The sequence below is a fragment of the Danio rerio genome, chromosome 2 (assembly GCF_052040795.2).
Source record: "Danio rerio strain M-AB ecotype USA chromosome 2, GRCz13ab, whole genome shotgun sequence".
Classification (NCBI taxonomy): Eukaryota; Metazoa; Chordata; class Actinopteri; order Cypriniformes; family Danionidae; genus Danio; species Danio rerio.
The window spans coordinates 57900001-57918140 of NC_141022.1; the positions used below are offsets into that span (position 1 = coordinate 57900001).

The 18140-nt window shown below is 35.7% G+C and overlaps 1 protein-coding gene and 1 long non-coding RNA gene across 5 annotated transcripts in view; one reads left to right on the top strand and one right to left on the bottom strand.

The window, feature by feature from the left end:
* Positions 1 to 18140, bottom strand: part of LOC147846549 (uncharacterized) — a 1651758-nt gene that overhangs the window by 1351237 nt on the left and 282381 nt on the right. The window lies entirely within an intron of this gene.
* The window catches only part of rab12 (RAB12, member RAS oncogene family), a 31185-nt gene that overhangs the window by 3052 nt on the left and 9993 nt on the right, over positions 1 to 18140 (top strand). For 2 of the 4 annotated variants that reach the window (XR_015477746.1, NM_001020630.1), the window contains 2 exon segments: positions 8851 to 8911; positions 15494 to 15632. Coding sequence is in view for 3 of the 4 variants with exons in the window: in NM_001020630.1 (NP_001018466.1) it covers positions 8851 to 8911; positions 15494 to 15632 (200 nt within the window). In the remaining variant the exon portion in view is untranslated. 4 annotated transcript variants of the gene reach the window in all.

Below are 18140 nucleotides of genomic sequence, written 5' to 3' on the forward strand. Positions count from 1 at the left end.
AATGACTATTAAAAGTAGCCTACAACATTGTTCACAGCCAGATAAAAAGTGCTAATGTTGTTTCAAGTCGTACTTGCATGTTATATTCAAGTTACCACGGTAAACAATATAGGGACCGTCACAAATTCACTGTTCAAAATTGAACGAATGTGCAAATATAAAAGCAACTTTACCTTAAAGTCAAATTGGGGTAAAATTGGTTTTATATTCGCACATTTGGCTTTAATAATATTAATAATAATTATATTATTAATCATATATCCTTAATAACATAATTTCAGAAACTTTTTACTTGCAAATTTTAAATAGAAATGATTTAAGCAGCAAATGACTATCAAAGTACAACATTGTTCACAGTTAAATAAATAGTGCTAATGTTGTTTTCAAGTCATACTTGATATTTTAGACTGAATATTTAAATTACCATGGTAAACATAATGGGGACCGTGTTAAAAATTCGTGTTAAAAATCACTGTTTAAAATTAAAGTAATGTGCGAATATAAAAGCAACTTTACCTCTAAATCAAGCTGTCATTATGGATGATCAACGACAGGGAGTTTGGTTATTTGTTTGCAGCTATCTGTTAACCTTTCTTTAAATTGGCCTAAAGTTGGTTTTATATTCACACATTCGGCCTTAACTCCTTAATAATGTAATTTCATAAAACTATTCCTTGCCAATTTTAAATAGAAATTATTTTAGCAGCAAATGACTATTAAAGTACTACATTGTTCACAGTTAAATAAAAAGTGCTAATGTTGTTCTCAAGTCATACTTGCGTGATATTTTAGACCGAATATTTATATTACCATGGTAAACAAAATGGGGACCGTGTTAAAAAACCATCACTGTTTAAAATTAAACGAATTTGCGAATATAAAAGCAACTTTACCTCAAAGTCAAGCTTTCAGAATGGATGATCAACGACAGAGAGTTTGGTTATTTGTTTAACTTACCGCTATCTGTTAACCTTACATTAAATTGGGTAAAGTTAGTTTTATATTCACACATTCCAACTTTCTCCTTAATAATATAATTTAGAGCTGCACGATTCTGGCTAAAATGAGGATCGCGATTTTTTTTTTTTTTCTTAAAATAAAAATCACGATTTTCTCACGATTCTGTAGATGTAAAATAAAGGTATGGTAAAAACAAACATATGGCACAACATCGATAATAATATTATGTGTAGGTCTACTGGTTTCTATAAATAATTATATTCTACTTATAATAATTCTGATGTTGAATTATTATGTTTGAGATATATGCTTGCAATCTGTCATTGACAGCATTATTAGACAATTTTATTCACTAGTAAAATCAGACATTTGCCATTATCAGATTATTTTCAACAATATATAGGCTAGAGTAGTTATACTGACACTGTAAACATTTATTTTCATGCACATTTTCATGAAGTGCACACTTTCGCTTTCATTTTGACTGCTAAGTGCTTGTTCATACTCCGCTCGCAGCTCCCAAACGATCCCTCTGTACCACAAACTGAATATTATTTACAATTTTGTTACCTGTTGCTCACAACATCTGCAGGTTCTGTTCATTAAAGTAGACGTGCGCGCGTCTATCATTAAGTAGAACATGCGCGCCCTCTCGGTCATAACAGCTCACGGTTAGCAGCTCATGTCACGTGTGATTTTCCGGCCGCGAAAACATCATTATATGAAGACAAAAGTGACATTTTTAGGTGAATTATACCTTATAAATACATTATGTGACTCATTCATCATTTGGAGCGGTCCATGTCACTGAGCAACGTTTGTGAAAGAATGAAAAGACTCGTGCAGCTGCCTTTTCTTCTCTCCTGAACTTGAAAATATGATTGACAGAATCGTAGAAATGCTGGATTAAGATCGTCTAGGGCAGGGATGGGCAAATTTGATCCTCGAGGGCCGGTGTCCCTGCAGAGTTTTGTTCCAACACTAGTCAAACACACCTGAACATGCTAATCAGTGTCTTTAGGATCACAAGAAATCTATAAGCAGGTGTGTTTGATAGGGTTGGAGCTAAACTCTGCAGGACACCGGCCATCCAGGACCGAGTTTGCCCACCCCTGGTCTAGGAGGTCGAATCGAGTTCGCGATCTTTTAACGATGAATTGTGCAGCTCTAATATAATTTCAGAAAAGTATTCTTGGCGAATTCTAGATAGTGAAATCTATTGTCAGCCGATGACTGTCAAAGTGTCTTGTTCACAGTCAAATAAATAGTGCTAATGTTGTTTTCAAGTTAGTCTTGTTTTTAAATCTGCCACTATGCTGACAGATAGGCATATGTAGCTCCGCCTTCTTTTGAAAAGAGCACAATCTCATTTGAATTCAAAGCAACATCGAAATTTTGGGGACATCGGAGACTTATTTTACATCTTGTAAAAATAGGTCCCCTTTAAAGCCAGGTTGGATAGCAAAGATGATGGCAAATAAAAACAATGCTGAACATCTGTTATGAATGTGTACATATGGATATTAGTTTTTAAAATGATTAGTGTTTTTAGAAAAAATGCAAAATAAGTAACTAATAGTTATATGAATATATGAATTTTGTAGTCAGCCTTAGCTATGTTGTTGGTATGGACATTCTAATTCAGATAAATAGTAAAACAAATCAAAATGCATTCTAAAATACACAGTTGCAGTAATGTGGGTTAATGACCACTGTAACATGAGAGCTCGACAACATTGCAGAGGTCACTCTGGTTGGTCCTGACAGTGTCAACAGAACCATTTCAGCAAGACGTTACAAAAACACTCTTTAAAAAAGTATATCACTGTTGACTTGTTTATTTTGATGCAAGCAGTTCAAATGATCTAGTTTTAAATTAAACAGTTTTCCTCATGCCCAACTCCTCTGTAATGTCATTAACTGACAGATCTGCGCTGAATCAATCTGCATCAGTCACATGAACAGCGACACATTTAGAAAACATCCAAAACATCTGATTATAGTGATAAAACTCTGCCTTTGAAACAAAAGCAGTCACTTTTACCAGTACATAAAAGCATGTTTGGCCGCATGTTTGTCTGCACGCATGTGAAAACTGATACAGCAAGGTTTCATTCACTCACTCATGACGAGCATTCATATCAGATTAGTCGCATGCTAGCTATACAAATATCCCAAAATAGCCAGACAGGCGTTCACACAGCTGCTGCTTTCTGCTCGGTCATGCTTGTGACCGTCTGTCAAGCCCAGTTTGGTGTTCAATATAAAGCAGGAATATTGAGATCTATTTTATAGTCCAGGGCTGAACAATATCCCCCGGTTTCACAAACAAGGTTTAAGGCTAGTCAAGATTAAATTGCATGTTTGAGCTGTCTCAACTCAAAATAACTTGTGATAAGATGTCTTAAAAAACGTCAGTGTAGGGCTGCTCGATTTTGGAAAAAATCCTAATTACGATTACTTTGGGTATAATTGTAATCACGATTATTCTAAACGATTATCAGTCAAAATTATTAGCGCTCCTGAGAATTTTGTTTTTTTAAATAACTATTTCCCAAATTATGTTAAACAGAGCAGGGAATTTTAACAGTATTTCCTCTAATATTTTTTTTCATCTGGAGAAAGTCTTATTTGTTTTATTTTAGCTAGAATAAAAGCAGATTTAATTATTTTGAAAGCCATTTTAAGGTCAATAATATTAGCCCCCTTAAGCAATATATTTTTTGATTGTCTGCAGAAGAAACTACTGTTATACAATAACTTGTCTCATTACTGTAATTAAGCCTTTGAATTGCACTTTAATCTAAATGCTTGTATTTTGAATAACATCTAGTAAAATGTTATGTACTGTCATCATGGCAAAGATAAAACAAATCAGTAATTAGACATGATATATCAAAACTATTGTGTTCAGAAATAAGTTTAAAAAAACTTCTTTCCATTAAACAGAAATTGGAGGAAAAGGGTTGCTAATTTCTTGAGGGCTAATAATTCTTACTTCAACTGTATATATATATATATATATATATATGAGGGTTAATATGAATAATCACTAATCACCGCATTTTGACACCTATTTGACCATTAAAGCGATCATGTTAAGATTACTTTAGATGTCTGCGCTCCTCTGCTCGTCTCAGTGTGCGAATGAGACCGAATGCTGACCGCGTGCTTATGCGTGTACGCGTGTTGCACACACACATAAGCATGCGGTCTTTCACGCTTTTGGTATTTGATGCAATAATCGTTTATCTCGATTAATGGTTTTTCATAACCGTTAGAAGCCATAAATGAAATCAAAATCAGAATTTGGATTAATTGCACAGCCCTACGTCAGTGTCATTTTTTTCTCCAGGTGCACTCCAGTAATATATTTTTTCTAAGGCCATTTTTACAAATGTGGCTTAAACAGCCTAATTTAACTAAGGCCTAGTCCTGGCTTTTTGTGAAACTGGGCCTATATGGTTTGAGCATCAATATTGCAACGTGTGCATCTGTAATAGTCACATCACAAGATATGCAATGTTGAATTATAGAATTATATTTGACCAGAAACTTTATCAAAACAAGATTTGTGAATCATAATTGAATGAAAGTTTATTGAGTGGAGGAACTATGACGTCTATTTTATGCAAAAACCCGGAAGCGAGTAAGCATTTTAGCAGTTCCAATTCCCAAAGTCAATGAGTTTTTTCAATGGAATCTCAGTAAATAAGGATTGTGGCTAATACAAACTCAAGATACTTTCACGTTTTGTTCTACGATATAAAAAACATCAGTTACAGCTAGGGCTGGGCGATTTTTTTTCGATTAATTTGAATTTACGTTTTAAGACGATTTAATTTTGAATCAAATCGAGAAATCGCAATTTTTAAAAAATATATATTTAATACATTATAATGGCACCTATGCGCTTTGGCTCACTCTCTGTATGAAGCAGGAAGCACACCAGAAGCGCCTCTCGGCGACGCACCGCGCAGCACCATGCAGCGCCATGGATTTTAGAATTCTAAACAGGTTTCAATACACACACGAATGTGCGCGTTTGGTGTGTGATAGTTTAAACTGTCATGTGCGCGCCGTGTCGCATCGCTTCTGGTGTGCGACCTGCTTGACTGCCGGTTAAAGCGTGAAGTCATGTAGGATTTTACTTGTTGCATTAGTCTGAGTCACGTCTGTGTGGATTGACAAGACATTCCATCATCAATTCGATAAACTCGATCTCAACATGAATGAAGGACGTAAAAGCCTGCCATGCAAAAAACCACGTCGACCTTTTGGTTTGAACACGAGTAGAGGTGAGGGCCAGTATCAGTGAAAATGAAAGTACCCGCCCCCATGACGACATTTAGCGGACCTAGTTGAAAACCAGACAGATCAGGCAGCATAATACAGCGAGTGGAGCAAAGCGCATCAAATGATCAGTATTTAAAAGGGGGGAAAAAAGAAAATAGGTTATATATATTAATTATATATATTATTTTATATTAGACACACATCTGGTGCTTGTATTTGCTCCTGCAATACGTCCACAACTTCACACATTGGGTTAAATTAGGCTTTACAGTTTTCATGTTCAGTTCTTTTCTTCTACTGCAGCTTTCTTCTAAAGGCAGCAGCTTTAAAACCTGACATTCAATCAGAAGACAAAGTCAAAGCCGAGCTGACAGCCAATCTTTCCTAGACTCAGCAAAACTTGCAAAAAATACCTCTGTATTCCTGCAAGTGCAATATTTACACAAATATTTCTTATTCAAATCTTTAGTAATGCTATTTAACTCGTGAATTTGTTTTACATTTATTTACACCTTGACCGATTTTTTTATGACATGGCCATTAAAAATAAAAGTTACTTTTAAAGAGAACGTTACTTTAGTCATGTTGTTGTAATGTTTTGAGAAGACTTGTAACACAATTAAAAAAAAAAAATCGAAATCGTGAATCGGTCAAAGTTTATAAAAAACCTAGATTTTTTATTTTTTTTTGCCAAATCGCCCAGCCCTAGTTACAGCACACTCTTTTATCGGTTACGCTTATTTAAAAAGATGATTACTATCAAGTTGCTAAATGGGACTACAGGCGGTGTCGGAGACATTAAACGTCATCAAGCTGATCTGGTCTGGAGTGCCGCTCGCTTGTGTTGGGCATTTGGATTTGTCTGTTATTTAAGTATTTTCATGAATAGTATTTTATAGTTTGTAGTGTTTTTCTTATTGTTAATAATTCATATTGTGTGTAGATAATGCCTTCACTTGTAAAGGCTGTCGAGACGGACTAATTTGTTGATCATTTATTTTAATTAAACAACATTATGAAGATACTGCTTACCAGTGCTGTCTGTCTCTTTCCTGCTCTGAGTAATGCAAACGTGTGAATAAATGTGTAAAAATACATTTATGTAAACTGTCATTTTAACATGATCAAGTGATTTTTCGTACTTTTTTCTTCAAATGGAGACATTTATCTCTGTTATAACTGCAATATTTACACTCCTCCATATGTGAAGCTTATGTGACTTTATTTGTTGCTTTTCGCTGTATGTGGTGGCAAAAAGAATATTGAATGTTGTTTTGTGTCCATGATGGGACTTGCAGGTATATAGACATGTCCCTCACGCCTCATTTCTGTCGTCTGTTAAGGTAAGCAGGCTGCGTGCACGTGAGCGATACACTTATTTAAATATGTCTTATGATAATACTATGTAAGCAGATTTATACACACAGTTTAAAAACTTTTAGAACAACCGTAAAGCAAAACAGATGTATTTCCCACGTAAAACGATCCAAAATGCACGTAGGTCTATTTTTGCGTGTTTATTCGTTTATAATATATAGCGTTGATTATAATATAATAAACAGAGAGATTAACTCTTTGTCATGGACCATATTTCTGAAAAATAAGCTAGGAAAGTTGTCTGTAGCAGAGGGGTGCTGACATCACAGGCGAGCGCCCCGAGGGCACAGTAGTCCGTTTCTAGCCTAATGTTGGCTTTTCAGTTCTTGCGTTTGCATTTAAGATCCAAAAGTGCTCAAAGTTGAATTTTGGTGTGAGGATTATCCGGCTGGACAAAATGTGTAAGTTTAATGAACAGTGTTTGAACACAGAGCTTAATATTCGCAATCTTCCAAAAGCCTATGGGAAAATCCTATGGGGATTTTATCAAGAGAAGTATGAGTTTGTTTTTATATTCTGTGTGAAGTATGAGTATTGTTTCCTATTTTGCTCTATCGTTTATAGGGGTGTAACGATTTATCGTTGTATGATTTATTGCGATGCAAAAATGTCACAATATGCATCGTGGCATCATGACGATTTCATTACGATATGACGTCCGTTTTCTCTTATTAGTTGAGCTGTTTGCACGTGAGCTACGTTCCACCTGCTGTCGCACGTGAGTTCAGATTGCAGCAGCAGTAATGTTAGCAGATGAGTGGAGTTGAAATAGAGGATGGCCCATCCTCTCAAAATCAGACGTCTGGCAACATTTCGGTTGTACAGTCATTGCTTTAGACTCGTCCGCTTTTTGACACGCATACTGGGTCAAATATAGCCTAAGTTTTAAAGTCTTCACAGTGATTTACATACTTTGCACAGCGACATGGATACCTCCTAATGGTGTTAAAAGAGTTACATACTGTATTTATAAGGTACAATTCACCCTAAAATATCATTCTGTCTTCATATAATGATGTGTTCCCGGCCGCAAAATCACACATGACGTGAGCTGACCGTGAGCTGTTACTACAGAGGGCGGACTATGATAGACGCAGTGAACAGAACCTGCAGGTTGTGACTAACATTCAGCATTCAACACTGTGACTAACATTCAACATTCAGTTTGTGGAACAGAGTGATCGTTCAGGAGCCGCGTGGGAAGTATGAACAGCAGTGGAAATGAAACCGAAAGCGTGCACATTATTTAAATAATCATATCGCATTGAGTTATGATTACGAGGAGCATGAACTCTTTTGAGTACAGAGGTACACAAAAATGCACGTCAACATGATACACTTGATAGCGCCGACATCAGCGACGCCGAAGAAATAGTAAACCTGCCTAAACTGCTGAAAAGAGCCACGACTGTCCTGTGTAATGAAAAGACGGCCACACTGTCACTCATCATGCCCAACATGAAGACAGCCATCCATAAAAACCTCTCAAACAGATACACATCAGTTCAGGATTATCTTATAGAACTGCTGATTACCTGGAAATGTAGATTGCACACACAAAAAACGCAAGCAAAGCCTTAAGCTCCTACTGTTAAATTCAATTGAATTGAATCATTTCAATAATATTTTATACGAAGTTTTTAAATTGTTTTATTTTCCAGAGACAGTCCTGTTTAATTTATTTTCTTAAAGAAGGTTCAGTTTAACAAGTTGAAACAAAAAAAAATACATAAAAAATAGTTTACTTAGTAATTAATTTAAAAAAAATAATAAAATTAGCATTTCAGTTTAATTTTCAATTTTTATTCCAAATATCGTGATACATATCGAATCGTGAACATTATATCGTGATACACATTGTATCGTGAGCTGAGTGTATCGTTACACCCCTAATCGTTTATATTGTGGTGCCATAAAATAGATTGTTTACTGTACTCTCTTCCTCATTTATGAGCGCAATTTTGCACACCATTGCGGGGATGCAGACAAAAATGTGAAAAAGAGAATTATGAGAAATATTAAAAGTTACATTTTTACATTTTGCATTTTATTTAATGATATTTTATGTTGGAATGTTTTGTTCTTTTAATTTAATTTATATTAACTTATATTTCTTACATGTTGCATTATATATTAATCAATGTTACATTTTCATGTAATTTCAAAGATTGATTTGACATTTTTTATTGTTTCTTTTGTCTGTCTGTTTTCTTGAAGGTGTGGATTTTAAAATCAAGACAGTGGAGCTGAGAGGAAAGAAGATCAGGTTGCAGATCTGGTGAGTGGTGAGGAAGTGCTGTGTCCTTATCATTGACTCAGCCCACCGTGTCACTTCCTGTTCTGATGAAGTCGTTCCCCAACAAAGTCATAGATTCCAGAGCGGAATATATGAATGTCTTTCATGTGTCGAGGCTGAGATTACTCATCTGCATCTGCTTATTGTTAACATTTAACTAATGCACTGCCATTTGTTTTGCTATCTGAAAGCATGCAAATTTTAACGCAGGGGTGTCCACACTCAGTCCTGAAGGGCCAGTGTCCTGGAGAGTTTAGCTCCAACCCTAATCAAGCTCTTACTAGGTATACCAGAAACTTCCAGGCAGGTTTGTTGAAGCAAGTTGGAGCTAAGATCAGCAGGACACTGGCCCTCCAGGACTGACTTTGGACACCCCTGAACTAACTAACAGAACTAGAGGTGTTTATGATTAATCTATGATCATTTTTGTCAATCCATTGTTTACCAAGCATTTTTGTGATTTGTCTGTAACATACCCATCAACCTTCCCGTTTTTCCCGGGATTCTCCCATAGTTTACTGTTCTATCCCGCTATCATCCCGTAAAGGTATTTTCCCATATTTCTCCCGTATTTTCAGTCTTTCTCTGAACAGCAGAGCCTCCCTTTACGCAACCCATACCGCCGAACCACCAGGGGTCGCCCCTTGCTCAAAAACGTGAATCTGTTCTGTGCTTTCGCTTTGTTTAGGAATGAAAACACTTACAAATGAATATTAAAAACGGCGCGATTCCATTTCCTTTTGATTACAGGTGCCGTCACTCATCCTATACAATCCTCAAAACAGTGATATAATGGTGCATGACTGTCAGCTTACACGCTTCATAGTGATAAATAGACGCTGTTTCCCAAACGGATTCTGCGATTTGAAGCAGAGAGAAAGTCTGGCTTTTGGGTGTGTGTTTAAACAGACATACACACATAATTAATAATAATAAAGTATAAGGATGTCGATCTTGATGAGGTTTTTTTCCAAACACAACTAATTTCATCTTAAATGAGCATAAAAAGTTAGGAAAGCAGGTGAATGCACACATCTTTTTACACATCACATCTCTTATTTAATGTAGTAAAAAAATCTTAATAAAGAAGAGATTTGTTGCTCTTTAATCAGAATGTGTAAGTTATACAGTGGAGAAACGGCTAATGAGATTTGATAGCTTGATTCTATTTCTTTATAACAGCTTTTCATTTTATTAAGCTGAACTGTTTGCTAATGTATTTGCTGCTAATGTATATATTTATTTTTCTTTTGTTAATAATAATTTTGAAACTTATTACTGACCATTTAATTGTTTATTTACAATGAAACAGCTTCAAATGAACACATTAAGTAATTTGGGGATTTTCTTTGGAAGGGGGAGGGGGTTATCCCTTATTTTCACATCCCAATGTTGATGGGTATGTTCTGTAAAAATGTCGAGGACTTCAATAAGAAACAATAACATTTGTATTTTCTATCAGTCATAAACATAAGATTGGTAAAAAAAAAAATGTAATAGCTCATTTTAATTTCTTGGTGTAATAGCTCATTTCTTGGTGTAATAGCTCATTTTAATTTCTTGGTTCACCAAGAAATTTAAATGAGCTATTACATTTTTTACCAACCTTATGTTTATGACTGATAAAAAATACAAATGTTTTTGTTTCTTATTGAAGTCTTCTACATTTTTTATAGACAAATCACAAAAATGCTTGGTAAACAATGGACAGACAAAAAAGATCATAGATTAATTATGAACACCTCTAGTTCTGTTCTGTTATACTATTTTTAGTTTTACTATACAAATTTTTTTTTTTACAAGTTCTGCTCTATTCTATTCTGTGTTCGTGCAGTCTTTCTGTTTTCCCATTCCTTTATTGTCTCACTTGAGTCTGGCTCAGTCATTTTCTGACTAATCACAAACTAACACTAACCCTAGGGGTCTGTTCTTCGAACCTGGATTACTCCGTTAACTGGATTTGGTTATTGACGATTTGACATGATCCAGGATCGTTTCGTTCTGAACCCAGAGTTGTTGTCATAGCAACAGTTCTGATAGCTCAAACCTAGTCGGAAGCAGGTTCAATTCATATAAACAGGATTAGATCGGCTCAATTCAAGCAAGATAATACAGAAAATATGTACCGAATTCTTACGGTAGTAGTTATACATACTTTTATATATTTATATATATATATATATATATATATATATATATATATATATATATATATATATAAAAAAAGTTATAGTTATTAATAAAATAAATAAAGTTATATAAATTATATAAAACTTATGCAATCTGCACCAACGAAATGAAAGTACAAAGACTGCCACAGCAAAGAGAAAACTTATTGACATTAACTTTTTAGATCGCTTTAGTACAATTTGTGTGCGATTAATAGAAATGCACAATATGTTACTTTTTTTAAAAGCAATAATACATTTATGCAGTCATAAACATGTTTTGATAGTTAATATGACGGTGATTTGATGCTTCATAAAAGTTGCAGACGCCTTTATGATATCAAAATGCTTTTGTTAACATCCAGTTATTCTTTACACCGATTAATAAAACGGCTACTATAATACTACTATGGCTGCTATAATATGGAAAATCTGCTCTAAATGTAAAACTAAATAAATTGCTCTTGACACATGAAAGGGCCGAGCATGCAGACCACAACAAGGTATAAAGTTATTGTGTATTATGTTTAACAAACCGTTTAACCCTCTCAAGGCAGGCATTGCTGATTTGCAACGGTTAAAAGCATAGATTTTGCCTGTTTCTAAAATTTAATTTGAGCCTGAAAGGGTTAATGCGTATTTTATGTAATTTTGCTCACATGGATAATTGAATATTAATCAGATGATGTCATTACGCTGCTGTACCGTCAGCCAATCATTGCATTGCTGATTATGATTTCGAGGATCGATAGATCAGTTCATTCAGACATTTTAACCTGATTCACAAACTTGTTTGAAGAACCAAATTAGCCAGAGATCAGTTATTAAGATTAAAAGATCCAGGATCTGCCAAATCATCTTAGATCATTTAAGCAAGCTACGAAGAACAGACCCTAGGTCTGCGCAATTTAGAGAAAAGGTATAAATGTTTTTTTTTGTTTTTTTTTTTTTAGCAAAATTGTGATTTACTACTATTTTAAGAGCTATGATGAAGGTTTGATGAAGTAGTTTTAACAAAGCCAAAGAAATACCAAGCGTAATCATAAAGTATGCTACACTGTGCTACTGTTTATTTACAACTAGACCTGTCACAATAATCAATAGATCGACTTCTGTGTCCAAGAAATGGCACGTGATAGAAGAAATATTTTCCATACTAAAAGGAGTTTTTGTCCTAACCAACACCTGAAATTTCTATTTTACCAACGCCTTTCATTCCTCACTGCAAATCTTGTCATGTAGCGTGTTGTTAGGACAAGGGGTTACAATGTAACCTGCTCACCTAATGTGTACATTTGTAATATATATATTATTTCCTAATTATTAACAATCTCATGTGGAACTCTGAATCTGCATCTCATTTCGGAGGCTGCTACTGTCCACCAAAGGTTGCATTTCGGTTGCAGACACATGCTTTGAGACTCTTCATGACTGAATGAATCAAATACTGTGTTTTCCATGAAGCCAACTCGAGGTGGTGAAATATAATTGGCTAAACTGGCAGTGGGTGGGTTAAAGTGACAAAACAACAGACGTTCTGGCACGTAACGCACATTTTCAAAGCAGAATATCTGACTTCAGCATTGTTTTTCAGATAAACAAGAATACTCACTTTAAATATCTACAAACATATTACAAGATTTTTATACTTTAGAAGAGTCAAAAGCTAACATAAAGCACCTTTGATTGTGCAGGCATAACTAACCCTCTTTCACCTCCCTGTTTTTTTTTCCTTCTGAGCCTGAAACTGGGCTGCTTCTTCTTTCACTCACAAACACACACACACACACAAACACTTCTGCATATGTTTGCCTATGAACGTCACGTCTGTAACTCATGTCCACTCACATCCAGTTACCCAGCATCCTCGGCTCCTTGCCTCCTTCACTGTCCGTCTTAACTGCTCATTGACACGTGACGCCTCACCCTGCTCCTCAATGTGACATCATATGCTGTTTTGGAAAAATGCAGCCAGACTAGGGTTGATAAGGTACAGTACATTAAGGAGATGCTTATCAGTGATATTCAGTTCTTTTTTCTGCCAATCAAATGTGAATGATCTTGTGAATGTTGAAGTTGGCTGTAATTTTGCGTCTTTCTGTTTGACGTGTGAATGATTCATTGATGTGTTTTTGTAGTCTTTTATTAAAATCTAAAGTAAATTAAATTTTATTTCAGCTGATGCCACAAATTTGACTTTTTCAAGTTTCTCCTTCAGTCAATTGTGATTATAGAGACTTTTTCACTGATGAATCAATTCTCATTTTCTCTTTTAATGTAATATACAGTTGAAGACACAATTGTAAATTTTTTAATCTTTTTTCAAATATTATGTAATATAAGTGATTTTTTTCCGCAATATTTCCTATTATATTTTTCTTCTGGAGAAAGTTTTTTTTGTTGTTGTTTCTTTGATGGTAGGAATAAAAAAATAAATAAAAAAACGAATTTAATAGGGAAGAGGTCAATATTATTAGCAACCAAGAGTGTTGCTAGGCACGGGCCCCCTCAAATCACACAACCCCCACCCCCAATTTTTTAAACCATTATAAAAGTTATACTACATAATACAAATGAATAAAATTATTATTATAAGCAGTATAAAAGTATTATACAATTATTATTCTAAATCAGTAACAGAAATCTAGACAAGGACAACTGGAGTGATACGCTTGGACAGGGCTATTCAATTGGTGACCCGCGGGCAGAACTTGGCCCACGAGGCAATTTGTTCCAGCCCTCTAAATAATGTGACCAAGACATCAAAAATAAATTTAGTTCAGTTGAAAAACGGCTGCTATAGTTAGGACGTGACATGCGTCTGTTCAATACAGTACGAGCTGCAGAGGCTGCGCAGAGCGCGAGTCACCTGAGTGGCGCGAGCAGCCAAAAACATTTGGATACTTCAGCTTAAAGGCTTCTCAACACCGCGTTACTGTTGCACGGAACGAAACTGCTGCAACTAAACAGAATTACGCCACCTGTGTTTTTGCTCGGAACTTTTTTTTGCAAGTTTGTCATTTCCAATATTAGAATATATGCCAATATGCGTGCGCAAGCAGAGCGATGCGCTCGCACCTTCCAGACGCACCATTTAGAAATCATCTCACGCCATAGCGGTAAGAGTTGTGCGTGGCTATCAGTGCAATGTAAACAAAAGATATGTTAGACGAATTATTATTAAAAAAGATTATGTATGTATGAATGCAGATGATAACAACCGTTCATTTAAATACTTATCTAATGTAAAGCTTATATTTACATTAGACGTGATAACCGTGAAACCAGGATTATTCTTCAGATAATATAATCGTACAACCAAAATCTATATCCGTTGCATCCATAGTTGTTATGCAGTTCAAAACATAACATATGAGTGTGTCTGAATGTAGAAGAAGCCTACTTCAGCAATGCACTGCTTTTGTTTTACTTTAAAATACAACATTTGAATGTTGATTAAAAAAGCCACATTGTACAATGCACTGATATTATGTAGTTTCAAAAAAAATACAACATATCAACGTCTTAATGAGCAAAATTACAGCATATGGGCTCTTATATGCTGCTGTGTCATCACATCTCATATTGCAAGTCATATCTCTCCGACCCCTCATTTGGGATGCTCTGGCCCCCATGACAAACTATTTGAATAGCCCTGCGCTGGGATTTTCTAAGCATTTTTTGCATGAATATTTGGAGGGGTTTGATTGGGCCCTTTAATAGTAACTCTGGGGGCCTCAAAATGTCATGGGCTCTTAAAATCGTCCTAACTTTGTATAATTTCTGCATGCATGCATCTGTTTTCGATTAAAGTATATTGCTTTCGTAAGCGTTGATTCGGTTTTACATAGAGAACAACGTCTTTATTCTGGGATTACCACACTTAATGAATACGCTTACATATGAAGTAAAGTGCAACTCAAAGCATTTACTGGGGCACTGGTGATTTTTACTGGGTACGTGCCCCAGTAAATGGGAGCTAGCGACGCCCCTATTAGCTCCCTTAAGAATTTTCTTTTTTTTGTTTGGCTTCAGTACAAACCACTGTTGTCCAATGACTTGCTTAATTAACTTAATTGGCATATTTTGCCTAGTTAAGTCTTTAAATTGCACTTAAAGCTGAATACTATAGCATCAGTACATAAATCATTACGTACTGTCATCATACCAAAGAAGCTAGAAATTAGTTATTAAAACTGTATTTAAAAAGTGTATGAAAAAAATCTCTCTGTTAAACATTGCATGGAAAATATTTGAAAATGTTCCCAATATAATAGAAAGAAAATGAAAGAAAAATATAGTAGGAATTAATAACTCCATTAACATGTAATAATTTTGTCTTCAACTGTGTGATTTATTTAGGTGATGGGAGTCTGATAATGTTGTATTGTTGCAGGGACACGGCAGGTCAGGAGCGGTTTAACAGCATCACTTCAGCGTATTACCGCGGTGCCAAAGGCATTGTTTTGGTTTATGACATCACCAAGCAGGAAACTTTTGAAGACCTGCCTAAATGGATGAAGATGATAGACAAGGTGCTCAAACGTCAAAAACACAGATGCATTTGTTTATTGGGGTTCCCACGCTTCTTGAAAGTGCTTGAATTTCCGACATAGGTCCTTGAAAGTGCTTGAATTTAAAGTTACGGTGTTATATCAACAATTGTACTGTACTGCTTTTAAAAGTTTAACAAAAAAACAAGAAATTCTTAATTAAAAAGTCTTACATTTCAATCTTATGCAAGAACTGTGACAAATAATGCATTTTATCAATATTTTATAAACTGCTTTTGAATATTCCCAGTATTGAATTAAACTAATTGTTTTAAAGTTCTTTGAGCATAAGCGGTCAACATTTGTGAAAATGACACATTCTAAACATCATTAATACTATAACATTTTAATGTAAATATTAAGTGTAATTGAAATGTTAAGTACAGAACTTTTATGGTGAAAACTTGTATTGAACATGTCACCATTTTTCTCTGAAAACATATTTCTAAAGGTGCTGTTGACTTGAAATTTTCGTATTCGGATCTTCGTATGTTGGTAACAAACGAAGAAATCCATATATTCAAAGAAAACAAATCTAATTAGAATACAAATGTAGTTATGCGTAATAAAATTAAATAATGCAGGGAAAAAGTATTGAACAGATGAAGAAAGGGAGGTGTATTGCCGCAGTGAAAGCCCAGACAGCAGCAGAAATCTCTTCCTCAGTGTCACCCCTAGTGTAATTAAATATCAGCTGCTTCAGGCCAACATCTACATTAGGAGGAGGATGAAAATGAAACCATGGTGGACATTTCAGCAAGACAATGATCCAAAAATGCTTTCAGAGAAAGAAAAACAAGCTGTAGAATGGCCAAGCCAATCACCTGACTCAAATCCAATAGATAATACAAGTTAAAGATCAGTTTTGATAGACAAGACCAAGATTTTTACAAGATTTGTTTTTTGCAAGATATTTACACTATGTTGAAGTTTATAAAAAAAGCTCACACCTGAGCTCAACCCACATCATAAATGACGTCATGGGTTCAACAGCGGCGGTTGCAAAAAAGACCAGTTGCAATAGGAAACGTTTCGTGTTGTCCGATAGGTTGCCAAAATGGAAAGTCCAAAAATAGAAAACTTAAATTTTATTGTAAACCACACTGCTTTTAACGCAGACATCTTAAACTAACAGCCATCAGAAGAGCTGAATGGAGTGAGGAGTAATTAAAAATGCTTGACTCTGCAGTTCTCATTTCATATCAGGTAAGTTCACGCTATTAAATGGATTTAAATAATACAATTTAAATATGGTAACATTTAGGCAGTTAAATATGGTGAATTAAACTGCGGACACTGAATGCTTAGAATGAAATTTAAAGAGCCCATATTATACATGAAATAAGGTCATATCTTGGTTGTAAGGGTCTCCAACAACAGTCTAATATGCATGCAAGGTCAAAAAACACTTTCATGGTCTTATAATCTGCATTTATTTTTATCTAATTATCCCAGCGACTCCTGTATGAATCGTCCAGTGATTCATTTGTTCCCAAACCTCTCCTTAGCGCGGAGCTAATCTGCGCTGATTGGACCGATGACAGTCTGTCGCGATTGGTCGACTGCCTTCAGTCAGAGAGGGAAATGGCCAATAGCTAATCAGCAATTTAAAAAGTAATCACAGTTCATACACGCTCGATAGTGTAGGCGTGGACTTTAGCTGCCACACTATGGCGAGTGGATAGTGCCACGGATAACCGAACGAAGGAGACAGTCGTGTACTCGCCATACCACACACACACAAAAACACACACACACCTCCGGATGACAACGCTCCCGCTTCAGCCCGCACCCGCCAGGTTTTAGCCTGAGAACCCGCTCCGTTTTCTGCCCGCCGCGCCCGGTCCCGCTAGAGCGGAGAACACAACCAAATATCACCCAGTATACAGTCCAGACAGCCAAGCTGTCTGTATAAAAACACACACACAGCACAAAGTACACAAAGCTCGTTCGTTCGTTCGCTCTCTCTCTCGCTCTCTCTCTCTCTCTCTCCCCGCGCCAGATTTCTGCGGCGCGGGAATACATTTCCGAATAAATCGCGGGAGCAGAACTCTAGCACGGAGCTCCATAAACAAACAGCACGCGTCGCGTTTTTAACGTGACTTTGCACGCGATAAGATAATATATCCAGTTAACCTGATACAGTACACGCGGTTACAAGTAACAAATCACAACTAAATACATTTGCAAGCTAGAGTAAACGAGGCAACAACTTTAACCGCACGTACTTACACTTGAGAAATGTAGGAAGAAACCCATCCTGACGTCCATCAGTTACTCTTTACTGATCCTTCCTTTAACAAACTCAGATGAAGTATTCTTTGTAGCATGTAGCTTCCAGAAGTTTCCAACTGCTTGGTTATAATGCTGATGTTTCATCTTTGGGTAGAGACTCAATATATCCATCTGCAGTGTGACTTCAATCGACCGGCATGTTTGTGTGCGTGTGTTTGTGGGTGTGCGTGTGTTTGTGGGTGTGTGTGTGTGTGT